This window comes from Xyrauchen texanus, chromosome 30 (assembly GCF_025860055.1).
Source record: "Xyrauchen texanus isolate HMW12.3.18 chromosome 30, RBS_HiC_50CHRs, whole genome shotgun sequence".
NCBI classification, from domain to species: domain Eukaryota; kingdom Metazoa; phylum Chordata; class Actinopteri; order Cypriniformes; family Catostomidae; genus Xyrauchen; species Xyrauchen texanus.
In genome coordinates this window covers 29,263,965-29,279,597 of record NC_068305.1, presented here as the reverse complement: position 1 = coordinate 29,279,597, position 15,633 = coordinate 29,263,965, and the positions used below count along the sequence as shown (strand labels likewise).

At 39.7% G+C, this 15,633-nt stretch overlaps 1 protein-coding gene across 1 annotated transcript; it reads right to left on the bottom strand.

Moving 5' to 3' along the window:
* Window positions 1-7,599: 7,599 nt before the first annotated feature.
* LOC127623860 (N-myc proto-oncogene protein-like) lies at window positions 7,600-12,798 on the bottom strand. The gene is made up of 3 exons (XM_052098432.1): window positions 12,636-12,798; window positions 11,551-12,192; window positions 7,600-9,309 (listed from the first exon to the last, which is right to left on the bottom strand). Exons 2-3 carry the CDS (start codon window positions 12,185-12,187, stop codon window positions 8,612-8,614), a joined length of 1,335 nt encoding a protein of 444 aa, XP_051954392.1. The 5' UTR covers window positions 12,188-12,192; window positions 12,636-12,798; the 3' UTR covers window positions 7,600-8,611.
* Window positions 12,799-15,633: the final 2,835 nt, after the last annotated feature.

The window sequence follows — 15,633 nt, the reverse complement described above, 5'->3', positions numbered from 1 at the left end:
GCACTGCTCTATCCATTGAGAAGTATCCATCTACAGATCCATACAGGTGCATTAGCTGAGGTTGTGCCTCCGCCTGTTTATTTCACACTGCTAAACCAGATACTTCAAATGCGTCGCTAAACTTTCAAATCAAACCAAAAGAGGACGTGTGTGGGAAAAAGAGGAAGTATGGTCACCCTATAGAGTAACCATTTTTGAATAATCAATGATAAGAATTATTTGGATGTTTCACTTTTCCCTCTAACATTACTTTTTTACTCCACTAATGTTTAAGGTAAGGTTTGGGTTTGGGTTGGGGGATAGAATCTATAAATATATTATTTTCTCTACATTGTATAATGTCCTGTAAAGCTGAAAACAACTTGCTTCACTACTAGATTTTGGCGACCACTCCTGGACATAAATGAAGCTCATGTGCCCATATGCCCTACAACACTTACAGCTTTAGCCACTGGGGGCAGTGTTTCGAAATTTCAGTCAACGTATACCGATTTTGACGAAAGAAAAGTTGGTCTACTCTTTCCGATTTCACTGTGAGATCATGCTGGTGTGTCAACAGGGGCGGCTGTGGCTCAGGTGGTAGAGCGGGTCGGCCACTAATTGCAGGGTTGGTGTTCAAATCCCGGCCCACACCACTCCACATGCCGAAGTGTCCTTGGGCAAGACACTGAACCCCAAGTTGCTCCCAATGGCAGGCTAGCGCCTTGCATTGCAGCTCTACCGTCACTGGTGTATGAATGGATGAATGTGTCACAGTGTATAGCACTTTAAATACCGTTAAGTTTAAAAAGGCACTATATAAGTGCAGACCATTTACCATTCAATAGAGCAGAACAATTCACAACTTGCTGGCGCTCTGCATGCATACTATAAATTTACTTATTAAACGCAGCCTTTTGTGATTTACAGATCTATCACATATGTCTTCAAGTGGCTCTGAATAAAATGCACGAGTCATGTGGACTACTTTAATTGTGTTTTAATGGTTTTTTTATGTAATTTTTTTTGGAGCTTGACAGTAACGAACATGGCTAACACACAATATCGGGTTTGGATTAGGCTAGTCAGCCCAATACCCAATCCATCTAAAAACATCAGTATCGTTGCCGATACCGATCCAGGTATCGGATCAGTGCATCCCTACTCCAAAGGGAAGTATACTACTGTATATACAAATAGAATAAGGGGGTTTATTCTATTTGTCTAGTGCAAACAGTTGTCAAACAAAAAGGTTTTCAGTGCATCTGTCAGTTACCACAAAATTGTACTATTCAGTATAGGAGCTGTGTACACAAGTACATTATAAAGCACTAAATCACTGGCTTTGCGTGTGTTCCCTAACATACACACACATATACACAAAACTAATGGCACTCAATCGCCTCACTGAGGGTCATTAAGCTGATTTCCTTTGAGGGCTGCCCTACATTTGTCTGAGTAGCTCCAACTTATTCTCTGTGATCAAACAGACAGATAACTGTCAGAACCAGAGAGATCAGAATATTTGAACAAAATGCCGCCCCCTTACCAGCCCTGAACTGTTATGCTTGCTTTCCTAACCTCTGCCCTGGTCTTTAGGCTTAATGAAAGTCAGTGGCGGGCCATGCATTTAAAGTCTAGGCCTTCAGTGTGATTCGTACATGGTTATGCTGCGTTCCTATCAAGTTAGATGAGGGATATTCCTATTTGATATCGCCGACCATAAATGCTTTCCATTTCCCGATATTCGAAAGCTGACGTTTAAGAAAACAAAACTGCAACTCTCCCGTTAGCTTAGCAGGGGTTTGACTCTCATTAGAGATGTTTCCTAGCAACCCAACTGATAAATAATGCTACAGCACTAGCATTTAGCTTCAGGTTTACGATTATCAAAAAAGATTATAATGTTTAATACACCTGCTTCTGCAGGCGTTTGTTAAACAAGCTTTAATATCATGTAATGTGGAAACGAACTCATTTATCGATATTACTTAATAAATTAAATTTTTATCACTTTCTTTGTATATCTACCTGAGTGTCGACATGATTGTTTGACATCAAGCCCCTGAATAAAATGAAATATATTTCTGTAAAATCGCTCTTTCTCCCTCCCATTCTCTCTCCACAAGTTTTGTCACAAATCAGTGCTTTACGAATGGTTAACATTCATGCAATAGTTAACAAACTAACAATGAATTCTTTTGCAGCACTTATTAATCTTAGTTTATGTTAATTTATTCATATAAAATACATTTTTTATTTAAAAGAGGTATTTGTATGTATAAAAGTTGCATATGTATATAATTTTAATGCATTATGAGCTATCATGAATAAACAATGTATAATAGTGTGTTGATAAATTAACAATAGCGAAAATTAACAAATGTTATAAATAATTAATTGTTAGTTCATGATACCTAATGCATTAACAAGTGTTAATGAAAAGAACCTTATTGTAAAAAGCAAAGCAACTGATTTGAAATGTTTTTGTTTAATAAATATAAATAATAAGTATTTAATTAGATGGACGAAAAACTGTTTAGAAATGATATCTTTCATTTTGTGTCCATGGGGTCATTGGGGTATTTGTGTAGCATGTGCTGCTAAATTAACTAATTTGTCCTGGTGGTTTATTTAGCTAGTCATAGACCTGGGTGTGTGTAATTTGCTGTAATGCTCTCCAACACAGTAAGTTTAGTTTATACAGTGACAAAAAACACAAGTCAGCCCAGGCACATTTGTAGGCAAACAGTGGTGTAAGAATGATGGTTTTGCACAAACACAGTCACACATACAATACTCATTACTCTTGGTGGGTAAGGTAAGAGTCTTTTACAGGACTGTTTGAGTTATTACCCCCAAAACCCCTGACAACATCTGGACTCCATATTATGGACCAACCAGTACAGGGCTCAGTCGCAATTTAGACATGGTGAAATGAAGTCATCATTTTAACAGAAGTGCAAAATTAGTCAGACCTTCATATCAATCTGTCAAAATGTTTAAAGAACAATCTGATAATTATCAACACTAACTGTAACCGGAAACACAAAGAAACAGAATTTATCTAGGTGAAATCAATCATGTTTGGAGGGTGTGCTGGTTGCTCTTTTTGTATTGTGACTTGATATGTGTGATCATTCGCCTGTGTATGATGAGGTCAGACTCGTGTCTTGGATGAAAGACTGTGTTAGAACACGTGCAGGAGGTTAGAATGAAAATTTGTTAAAAAGAAACAAAGAGGAGACAATGGATGATTCTCTAAGGGAGCAACAACAGAACAAAAGGTGGCTGATATTTACAGGCCACTGCCATCTGTATGTTAATTGCAACTCACTGGTAAACTTTGACCACACTTGACACACACACAAACACTTGATTCTACACTACACATATCATCACATTCCGCATCTGACTCACAGCAGATGGCACCCTCTTCCAAACCCTTTGCCCCTTGGAGAAAATGCCCAGCTAGATGAGGCATTTTAAAGATGGCATCCTTTTGTATGGGTGTTATCTGGATTGGGACATTTCTGACAGTGCCAGACTGACAGGAATCAGAGAAACATGTTGTTGTGCTTTTGGTTTGTTTTAAAGCCCGCCTCTCAAATCTTTCCATATGTTGTCTGTACTGTGACACCTAAATTGGTGCTGGTCCCCACATATAGCAGAGGGATGATTGACAAGCAGACATTGAAATGTCCTACGACACAGATAATGAAATCTGTTGAATACTGCTGGTGTGTGAGCATTGCACTCTGAAGTGTGTACTCATTTACAACTAAATAAATGTATGTGCTTTTTTTTAACCTTAAATTCATCTATTAGTTTTAAACACATAAAAAACTTTTTGTTGTTGTTCAAATAAACTCCTAAAGATAATGCTTGTAAAGGTACTGCATGTATTTTAAACTCAGCTTAGTCATCATTTTAACAGAATTGCTACATTTGTGAGATCTTCATATTAATCTGTCAAAGTGTTACAAAAATAATCTGATAAATGACAACATTTACTGTAACCTGAAACAGAATAAAATATAACTTAACAAAGGGGACATTTTTGAAAGTGAGGGCACATTTACAACTATTTACTTTTTGTTCTCCCTAAATTTATATACAATTGCAATCAAAATTATTATTTGCATAGAAATACATATTTGATTTACGACACTAAACTTAAATGTTAAAACTTAATAAGTGCCATTGTAAGGGCTTAATAGTGATTTAAAACTACAAAATGTGTAGCTTTTACATTTTTACAAAGCACAGTACAGGAAAGTCAGCTCTCCTTAGGGTTACACATTTTTTTTGCTAGGAGTTGACTCTGGAAACTGTGTTGCCTTGATGGTATTAGATTTAAGTGTAGCTTTTAACACTATTAATCATGAGATTTTATTTTAACACTCAGGCAGTTTGTTGGCTATCAGGGTTTAGCCCTGGTGTGGATCGCTTCCTATTTTCAGGACAGAACATTCTCAGTTAAGATTGGGAATTACTCATTATCACCTGCTCCCATTACTTGTGGGGTCCCACAAGGCTCTGTTCTGGGTCCTGTTTTATTTTCATTAATATGCTCCCCTTAGACTGATTTAAAAAAAAATGAAAAGCATGGTATCTGTTATCATCTCCATGCTGAAGATATACAAATGTACCTGCCTTTTGAAGTTTTGGGATTATTGATATGTTAAATCTTTTCATGACTGTTTAGATTAGATAAATGTTGGTTGTCTTATAACTTAGATAAGAAAGAGTTAACACTTTTTGGCCAAAATGGGGATGGAAAGGATATTACCAACTGTTTTTGACCACTGCCTAGTAAGAAGCACTCCCATTTAAAAAATCTGTGTGTCATTTTTTTATTCAGACCTAAAATTTGATTGACAAAGAAATGCATTTGTGAAAAACTGTTTTTACCACCTAAGAACTATTTCAAAGCTGAAATCTCTCCTCTCTCCTAGTGATCTGGAGTAAGTTATGCATGTGTTAATGTCTTGTCGTTTGGACTTCTGCAATGCTTTATATTGGGGCATTAGCCAATCTTTTATCTCGCTTGCAGTTTGTGCAAAATGTGATGTCAATTTAAAACCATACATCTCATGGTTCCTGCAGGTGCACGCTATTTGGTGTTAATGACTCCACCCATTCAGATCTCCCAGAGTGGATGTAGACAACACAGAGATTATATAAAGAGCCTTGTATAAACTTGGCTACAATAGACATCATAATATGCACCAATAAACCATATTTACTGAGCATTTTTCTGTACATATACATATAAGTATATACACACACATACATACATACTGTATATCCACATGTATATACACCGATCAGCCACAACATTAAAACCACCTGCCTAATATTGTGTAGGCCCCACTCATGCCATCAAAACAGCACCAACCCTCCAAATGTACAGAGCGGCTTTCTGAGTTACTGTAGACAGTTCAAACCAGTCTGGCCATTCTCTGTTGACCTCTCTCATCAACAAGGCATTTCCATCCTCAGAACTGCCGCTCACTGTATGTTTTTTGTTTTTCGCACCATTCTGAGTAAATTCTAGAGACTGTTGTGCATGAAAACCCCAGCAGTTACTAAAAAATACCCTCGATGTTACAGTCACTGCCCTTGCTATCCAGAATGGCAGAGAACATCCCAATCGAGTGAAGGGATATATGGAAAATGTGGTTCCTAATTATGGTGATCCAACATTTGCCTCGCAGTTCAGGATGACAAGGCAAACATTTCTTCTAATGTCTTCAATTGTTGCATACACCAAGCTTACACAAAGCATTTCAGGGAGCTGTAGTGTGGCTTGCTGAATCATGCTTGAGTCTGAATCATTTCAGAAAAATATAAAGATATAGACAATGGGCTGTACAGAAGATACTGCTGTTTCTGCATGTACGGCTTCTGTCAATAACACACATGGTTGTGTGTTATTGTCTTGTTTTTGTTTTCCCCATGATTACCAGGCAGGATAAGCCATGGACCAGATGGCACAGTGGGATCTCCCATGGTTACCTCATCCTGAGCACCAAACATGGCAGACACAAGCACACATGTACACACATTGTGACCAAAACACAGACTGTTATGTAACCAATCGGTTGTCTAGACAGTCCGGTCTATAACCATAAGTCTCCCAGAGGATATTATTCTCTCTCCTCCTGTCCTTTCCTCTGCCAGACCTTGTTCCTTCAAAATTGCAGTGGCAGATTTATTTTTCTGTTTATTCTGGACCACTGTGAATCACTCATTGTGACACATTTGTAGGCGGAGCTTTATCTGGCTGGACCCTGTCAGCTTTCTGGCCATGTGACTGAAGTTAGTAAACAACCTGCTCCACGCTCCAGCAGGATAGCTATTAGACACACAGGTCACAATCCTTCCCTCACAAAAGACGGACTGTCCCCTTCACACATAAACGTACACACACGCATGCACAAATAGAATAAAACACACTCGCACTTGAAGTCTGCCACGCTGCAGCTGCTCCAGTTTCCATGGTAACTTGCAGAACAATGAGACAAGACGCTGCGAAGGCGAGTGTGCTCCGCACGCTTTCATATTCACTCTCACTGAGAATGTGTGCCAGCGTTTGTTTTTGTGGATGAGTGCCTGAAAGTGCATGTGGATGTGCCCTGCCGATTTCTAATAAACTCTCTGTGTGTGTGTGTGTTGCTGTGTAACAGAAAGAGAGATAGAGTGAGTAAGTGAATAATGAGGGAGATACTCATTCGCCTTTGTCAGGGAGGGCTTGGTCAACCAGATCTCTCTTCATAGTGAGGCAGATGGAGGGAGAAAGGCTTGACAAATGTAAAACAAGAAAAGAGGTTGAAAAAAGAGGAGAACAAGTCCAAAAAATGCTGAAAATATAAGAGGCTTATGGCCAACCATGGAGTGAAAATCATGACAATAGAGTCTATCCAACTGTATTTACCTTGAACTTGACTCTTTTATCTACAAATCAGTTGTAGTAAGCAAATTGTTAATTAATGCTGTAAAAATTTGTTAACAGTAAAAAACAACAAAAAACAAACAAACAGCCAAGGCTCTGAAAGGTTGTGAAAATTCTACAATCATTTACTCACCCTTATGTTGTTCCTAACACATAAGGACTGTCTTTCTCTCGAGGGTATCAAAAGCAGAAGCAAAAAAGATGCAATGAAAGTGTATAGTGACTGAGACTAGCCTATTGCCAAACATGTCCTTTTGTGTTTCTCAGAAGAAAGGGAGCCATAGGGGTTCAGAACAACATGAGATTAAGAAATATGACAGAATAACATTTTTTGGGAGAACCATCCCTTTTGAGTTGGCCGGCTCCATAAAACGTAGCTATGGCTTATCCTTTCCAATACTTCAAATGACAGATATTTTCATTGACACTATGATGTGACTATAGGTTTTTGCCTTCAAGCCATAACTTAAAAAGTTGTTTAAAGGCTGTTTGAAATATAGATGTTGCCCACATAGCGGCTTCAAGCATGCCTGAAAAGGACTGCAGTGTATTGTTTCATCTCACAAGTCGTCATACACTTAATACCTAAAGGCATTCAAACCACACTACCAGTAATAGAGACCCACTCATCCTTTGACAAAAAGCTCTTTTGTTTTCAAAATGTCTATTTATTTTTCAAAATGAGGTATTTCAAAGTGCTGTGAGTCACAGCACTAAAATGTACATTATAGAAAAGGAGAGAAACCTTTTTTGTCCCAGTGACCCAGTTCTATGAACCCAATACTTACAAATATATAAACAAAGAACGAGGAAGAGAGCAAGGAATAGAACCTTATAAATGGAGATAGAAATAATTTTTTATACAAAAGAAATCAAGGTAGAAAAAAGGTAAAAACAAGATAAAGTGATATCTACTCAGAACTCATTTTCATATGAAAATATAAGTATTAAATTTAGTATGTATCAGAAGCACACTAAAGCATAAATGTAGGAATTAGTAAAGTGTGTCATAACAGAGAGAATATAAGACATAAAAAAACAAAACAATGTGTCCTTATATTACAAAAATTGAGGTCTTACAGTACTTGTTAAAGGTATATAAACTTCCAGTCTAGTTATTGCCAGCTTTTTGACATCTTTATAAAACCAAATGACAATATTGTATACAAAAACAAGGCAGACTTGAGGGTATGCTTTTTTCTTAAAAAAATCTAATCTATTTACAAAAGTGTCTGACATCAAGGTGCGCACAGGTACATCCATGAGAATTAGCACCGGTGAGGGTAGTGTGAGAGATTATAGCCATTTGAAGTGACTCGTGTCATTTGTTTATTGTCCATCGACCCAATTACATACTGAAGATTAGCTCTGTTTAGAAGGAATGCATGTCTTCTGTGGGTCTTGTTATTGAGAGAAAGTCAGGTTTACCAGTAAGCACACAGGAAGAAAAACAAAGTGTGGAATAAAGTTAAGTGTCATCACATTTTCTCACTTCCCTCTTCATATTTTCTTTTCACTTTACATTAATGTGATTGGGGTGACAAAGTAAACCTGAAACATTCTTGACGTCATAAAATGTGCAAAAAAAGTGTCAGCAGTGAGTATCCCTAGAAGCTGTTAGCCATTCGTCATTTGACGGCGACCAATAGCTGTGAGGCTTTCAGTCATTGAGCGTTAGCGAGTCCTGGCCTGCTCAAGCCGGCGAATGAGCTGTTGCCGTCGGGCCTGCAATCTGTCTTTCTCATGCTGAAATCGGAGCTCCTGGGCCTCCAGAGAGCTGATGTACTCTGTAGCTTTCTTTAGGATGACCACCTTTGCTGCCTTGTCGTTGTGCGCCAACTCGGGCACCTGATCACGCAGAGTGAGGAAGCTAGAGCGCAGATCATTGCGCCGCTGGCGCTCCAGGATGTTGTGGTTGCGCCGGCGTTCGCTGTCCTCCGAGTCGGAGGATCGTGGGCTGCTGGTGTCACTCCTCCTGATTCGCTGGCCAGGTGTGGTGTTAGACGGGGAGTTTGGGGAAGAGCTCTGGTTCCTGCCAGTCCGTAGAGTGCTAGTGCTGTTGTCGATTCTGAATTTCTTGCTTGGGGGAGCGGTGGGGACATCTTGCGGTTCTGGGGATGGGGCTGCGTAGTTATGCTGCTGCTGGTGGATGGAGGCCATAGCCGTCCTCTTCAAAATCAACTCCTGTGGAGCTTTGCTTACCCCTGAGCCCAACCGCCCTGATGCAGATGCCTGAGAGTTAGAGACTGTAGACAGACCAATAATGGCAATCTTGCTGGTGGTGGAACGCCTTTTCTCCACTGTAACGACATCAATCTCCTCCTCTTCCTCTTCGTCATCCTCCTCCTCATCATCATCATCTTCATCATCATCTAGCAAAGGAGAAGAAGACATTTAGGTTCACATCATATTTTTGTCGTGTGAAGCATACCTTTGTAATTGTGTTCATATGCAAGAGCTGCAGGTGTACAGGTATGAACAAGCACTCTTGAAGGAAACTGTGTTTTCTTATGGGTGTGTGTCTTTGTGTGGGCAGATGAGACAATTGCTTAATGTTCTTTACAGAGGTGTCAACCACACCAAGATAATCCTTACATGCTCAATCACTGAAGACCTGAATTCTCCCCAGACTGGACCACCTCAGATTTTACTTTCTACTCTGACACACACCCAAAAGATTCTAACAAAGTTTATTTGCTGTCAAGATAGACCTTTTATGTGGAGCCTGCTTAACTGGTGACACATTTCAAGTTAAGTTTAGATGGCAAGGCAGCCTCAGTGTGACGCCTAAGAGCTATGTTTATGAGATAATGGACGTGATTATCAGCTAAGCCACACATGAAGAGTGTTTGGCATTTATTGGAGCCCACAGCCTTTCACTTCAAAAGCTCTCCACAGGAAACCGTCTGTCTACATTAAGGAGAGACCAAACAGGGCAATTTAGTTTCCAACAGACAGTCAGCTATTTTTCATTCATTATTTTATTTTGGGCGCGAAAAGAGAGAAAAGTACAGCGCGGGAAAAACTAGCCACTCTGACGCGTTGTAATCGCGTGGTCCGATTATTCGCGGGTTTAAGCGAGTAACACTGATCTGATGGCACCCTAAGCCGATGCCCTGGAGAGCCGCCAAGCAGACAGCTGGAGGAAAGGCTGCGCTTCTTCAAAGCCGTCACCCTGTAAAGAGAGACAACCCATTCTATCTTTTTTTACTTTCCTCCTTTTTCCTCTTGATTATCATTCACTGCACCTCTCTGCAAGATGCTCAGCCTGCCAAGCTCAGCCCATCGGGCAGGGAGGGAGGTTTGCCTCTCTCGTTGACGCACGCGCGGAGAGCCGCCTCTATCGCATGCTGGCGCCCAATGCCAGCTTCTCTCACACACGTGTGATTGATGCTTTGGATTTGCATTTGAAATAAATTCTCATTTAGAAGGGAAGCGACTTATTGGGGGGCACCGAATTTAGGGGCTTACCTTTTATGCAACCTGCCCTTGCATAGTGCCAAACATCTGAGCCCATGTTTTTTTTACACTAGGGCTCTCATTTCTGGGACACTTTTTAAATTTTATAAAAAACTTGTTTCAGTAAGAATTTGGTTCCTGGGGTATACAGGGTCAGGGTCATTGGTTCGATTAGGTTACCAGGGAACACAAAAACTGATTAAAAAATGATGCCTTGAATGAAGTCACTTTGCATCAAAGCATCCGCTAAATGCGTACATGTGAGAAAATACTGAATGACATAATGATCAGCTTCCATGCCCAGACAGAGGGCAGATAAGGACTTGTTTTCCTATCTAATATGGCTCGGTGACATTACCTCTGCATTAAATCGTTAACCAAGAGCTACAGAGCCAAATGGCTCAACATCTTGAAACAACATCAAATATTACCGCCATGTACTGGGTAAGCAGTCCGACATCACCCCATCACCGCCCACCACTACTACTACTGCTGCGGGTGTGTGTGTGTGTGTGTGTGTGTGTGTGTGTGTGTGTGTGTGTGTGTGTGTGTGTGTGTGTGTGTGTGTGTGTGTGTGTGTGTGTGTGTGTGTGTGTGTGTGTGTGTGTGTGCGCGTGTGACCGACAGACTGGAATGTCACACACTAATCCGATTCGGGGCCTGTCATATGATCTTCAACAATTACCCCAATGACCACTTATAAACTAGGATAAACTGTTGAGTGCCAAACGCGAATCCTTTAGGCAAAATCATCACTATCATATTTTGAATATGGTTAAAATACTACTACTAATAACATTAATACAAATAACAATAAATGTTTATTATTATTATTAAAATATATATATATATATATATATATATATATATATATATATATATATATATATATATATATATATATATATATATATATATATATTATAAAAATATTATTATTACAATAGATGTCATTACCAGTATTTTTATTAATAACAATAAAAGGGTAATAATAATGTTTTGGTATAGAAATGTCTGCCTTGAAACTACTGAATGACAATCAGACAAGAGAATAAAAATGGGAAAATCATTAATGAATGATTTCTAAAGATTGTTTTCTAAATGTATTAACTTTTGAACAAGCACTGCATGTAAGGACCGCCTGGGACACTTACCAGAATCGCTTAGTGTCTCATCTGCGCTGGCTGGAGGCAAGTTCTCTGTCCTTAGTTGTGTTACACTTTGGCTGCTGCTGCTGCTCCCGTTTCTTTTGTTGACGGGATAAGGGAAAACCACGGTAGGGTCTACACACTCCGGTATAGAGTGGCTCATCTCCGGCGCCCTGACTGTCATGTCTTTACTGACTTCAGCGCTAATGGTAGCAGTAGATACGGCTTTACCGAGTTTCTCATTCACTACCCGCTCTAATTTCTCCCGTGCCGAGAATCCACTCCACATGCAGTCCTGAATGATAATGGAATTGTCCGTAGTATCCAAAACGGAGCCGAAGAGGTCACCATCTGACGCCCCCCAAATATCGTCCTCGGGTAAGAGTAGAAGCTCGGAAGCCCAGTCCAACGGGTCACCTAATCCAAAACCCATCAGCGGGCAATCCCCAGCCACCAGGTCCCCTGGAAGCGCTGCCCGGCTCGGGGAGAGAGGAGGAGTGGGCAGCAGCTCGAATTTCTTCCAGATGTCCTCACCGGGCGGTGCAGCGTCTGGTCTGCAGAAGTAGAAGTCATCCTCGTCCGGGTAGAAACACGGCTGCAGAGAGTCAAACTCCATATCGGAGTTCGTGGTTTTCGCTGGCATTCTCACTGTGAAAGGAACAAACGGTCAAAAAACAAAAGAATTGCGTTAAAACAAAAAGTAGCTAATCACCATTAATTTCTAACAAGGTGGTTCACATTCCAATGCATTTTTGTTTTGTTTTGTTGATTTTGCAATATCTATAAAGAATAGGATAGGCCTACTTATAAATGCATTTTCTCTCTTGAGGTGTCTTTGAAGTGTTCTTTCAATATGAAGTGTGACAGTGTTCATTCACTCACTAAAACTTTGGACTGTAACTGCATGAGACAAACTCTTTAATCAGAAAAGCTTAGCCTATTTGCGCTCTGTAATATACATCTGTATAGGCTACCTTTTTACTATAAGTAAAAAATAGCTCAAAATATTCATTTATATGAAAGAAACCAGTTGCATGAAAGATATCCTAATAACAATGGGCTACTGACACTGGAAGTCCTGAGTGTCTTACCTCAGAGTTCGTTTTCTTGTCCCTTATTTATCGCAGTCCCTGTGGCCCCCGTTCGGAGTCGCACATCTACCGCGACGACTAAAGACTGTTCTGCGCTTTTGTGATTCGGACTGTGAAGTATTATTCTGTCTGCTCGCTGTGCGTAGAGAAGAGATGTTGACTCCGCCCTCTGATGGGTGAGGGACTTGCATTTGGAAGTATGGGTCTCTGCAGAACAGAAATAGGTGTTTTAAATCCGTGGGCGTTTTCAAACAGGGATGGGCGTTTCTAAATTATTCAATGAAAGTAAGGAATCTTAGTGCAGGAATCAGTGGGCGTTTTCAAACCAGGATGGGCTAACCAATGAAAGTAGGAAGTCTCAATGTTTGGAAACGCCCACTGATTGGGAAAAGCCCCTTTTTGTTCTGCAGAGATATAAGTCATTTGTTGAGCGATTTGGTTTGTAGACAGCATCAGCTTAGTCTATTTTAAGGTGTTTTATTTGCAGATTTTAAAGACCTAGAATAGAGCGAAATTATGGAAGTTTAAGGACTGAAATGTAGATGGTTGGATTTCGCCTTGCAAGATGACTTGCAAAAAGGGCCGTTCACACCGAACCCATTATTAGTGTGTCCGTCTGCGCCATTTGCCCTTTGTTTTTCTACATGCGCTAGACGGACGTTTTGACGAAGAAACTCGACTTTTAAAAGCGCATCTCGATACACATGTGTTCTGTTATGCATTACACTGCGTCACGCTTTTTTAATTCTTTCTTTCTTTCTTTCTTTGCGCAATACGCGTTCGGTCTGAACGCCCCGTAGTCTACCTTATTTCGATTTTGCTACTGAAGGCATCTTGAACTTTGTAAAATATGAAAGCAATTACACGTGAGCGTTCAAATATGATCAACTGAGTGGTATGAATGAATCAGAGCGAGTCAGTAGCATCTCCCCTTTGCAGGTCAATGAGTTAACAGCAGACCCACATCATATCATCAGGTTGACTCACTTGCGCCGCTTTGCGGTAGCAAGATGAACAAACACTTTCTCCATCTGGGTTTACTTAATTACGCTGCAACAGCTACATGGTGGTTTATAGTGTGATATCTGTTGTTTTAGGTATGCACAGAGAATGCTGTCTTGAATGTAAGATTGGGTAGGTGTGAGTATGGGATTGTAGGAGTGGAGGTGGTGGGTAGGATATACTGTTATGTAATTGTCATTGTCATTCTCAACCTTTTGTTTAAGCATTAGAAGTTAGAACCATTTTTTATTGGATCCAATTATTGTTTTTAATAATTTTTTCTTCTAAAAAAAGGTGGTGAGGGAGACTTTTACTTTTAGATTGTACTGATATAGTGTAAATGTAGAGACATTTAAGGGCAAAATTTGTCAACTTCGTCAAATACTTTTGAGATGGCAAGATGCTTTTTTAAAATTAAGAAATTAAGTTAATGCTTAAAAATGTCAAAATGACCACGTCAGAAAAAAGGTTTACCATTTTCTGTTAATTTCAATCACACTTAACCTGTGGCATTAACATCAAGCATTCTATAAACAAATGAATCTCCACTGTGATTGGATCAGTCCTACTTTGAACATTCTTCATAACAAATCTAGTCCCTCAAAACTATTTATGACCCACTGTATTGGCTGACATATTCTGTAGCCCATGTGACAACTTCCCCCTGTGACAACTCTATACTTAAAAAGTGTACATCTTTAGCTCTCTGGTGAAAACCGTTTGTTGTGGGAACACAGTAATAGAAAGAGAGACATCGTGGTTTGGGATTGAAGCGCTCCTCCAGAGCCCGATCTGACCTCAGCTCAGGAAGAGCTTCCTGTGTGAAAGTGAGGGGGAGTGGGAAGCTGAATACTTTGTTACAAGTGTGTGTCTCTGGCTCTGTCTACCATTGTTCGATTAGTCTGTGCTGGCTTTGTCTGCTTCAATCAGATTTACATGCTTTCAAATGATCAAGTAAAAACATCAAAATATCCCAAAGGGATGCACGGATCCATTCCAAATTAGTTTAAAAATATTTAAAACATTTTAATGGCTTTCAATACAAGTCATTCGAGATAATGGCTCTATTTGGCTGTACATTAAAATTGATTGATTTTGCCCCAGAACCATCAGCCTATCAACACATGTTTAGGTGCCAAGAGAGATGTATAAATAGAGAGAGAATGAGACAGGGAAAGAGAGGCAGTTTGTGTATTCATGCAACTCTGTCTCATGTTTTCCTGTCTTACTGAAGTAGTGGGTGGAGTAGTACATGGATGGTTAAGCAATTGGGCCAATTTGGATAAAACATTCATATTTAAAGAAAATACAAAAGCACAGCATAAAGCCTCAATGACAACACGGTGAGAGACAATGAGTGCACACAGGCCAGGACATCAATAGTGCACACGATCGGAAGTCAGGCCAGGGCGCCTGCTCCTCTACTCTGGTATGCAGAGTGAGCATAAAAAGTGTCGGTTTAAAGCTTCAAACGTGTCAAGAGGTGCGTTTGACTGTGTAACGTGTGCTTTGGCTGAGCTATTTCTCTTTGAAGTCAACATGATAGCAAAATTAACCCCATTTACTTTCAAAATGCATGTTCTTGTTGTTATTGTGAATGATTAATCAGTGCTTGTTATTATTTCAGATCTAAAAAATGCCTTTTAAATCTTTAATCAAAATGTGATAACTTGCTTTCCTTTTCCACTGACATCATTTAGGTCATGTGGGATATTGGATAATGTTCACCTAAAGCCAAAAAGTATATTTAGCGATCCATTCTGGTATGGAGCCCCTCAGTATTTACAATCCAATCAGTTTCCATTGGATACATTCAAGTCCCGGCTTAATTATTTTTTCAACAACATGTTACATTATTAAAATGGATTGGGGATTAAAGGTAAATACACACATACACAGGTAAACTGTGACATAGTCACAGTTCATTGTGTTTCTCTCACCTTTATGTAGATGTTATAATCTCTCTTTTTCTCTCAATGAACACATGTAGAACTCC

Coding starts and splice junctions, on each gene's coding strand:
- LOC127623860 (XM_052098432.1), bottom strand. CDS start 12,187: ATGCCAGCGAAAACCACGAACTCCGATATGGAGTTTGACTCTCTGCAG. Junction 9,310..11,550: donor TGAGACACTAAGCGATTCTG/GTAAGTGTCCCA, acceptor CTCCTTTGCTAG/ATGATGATGAAGATGATGAT.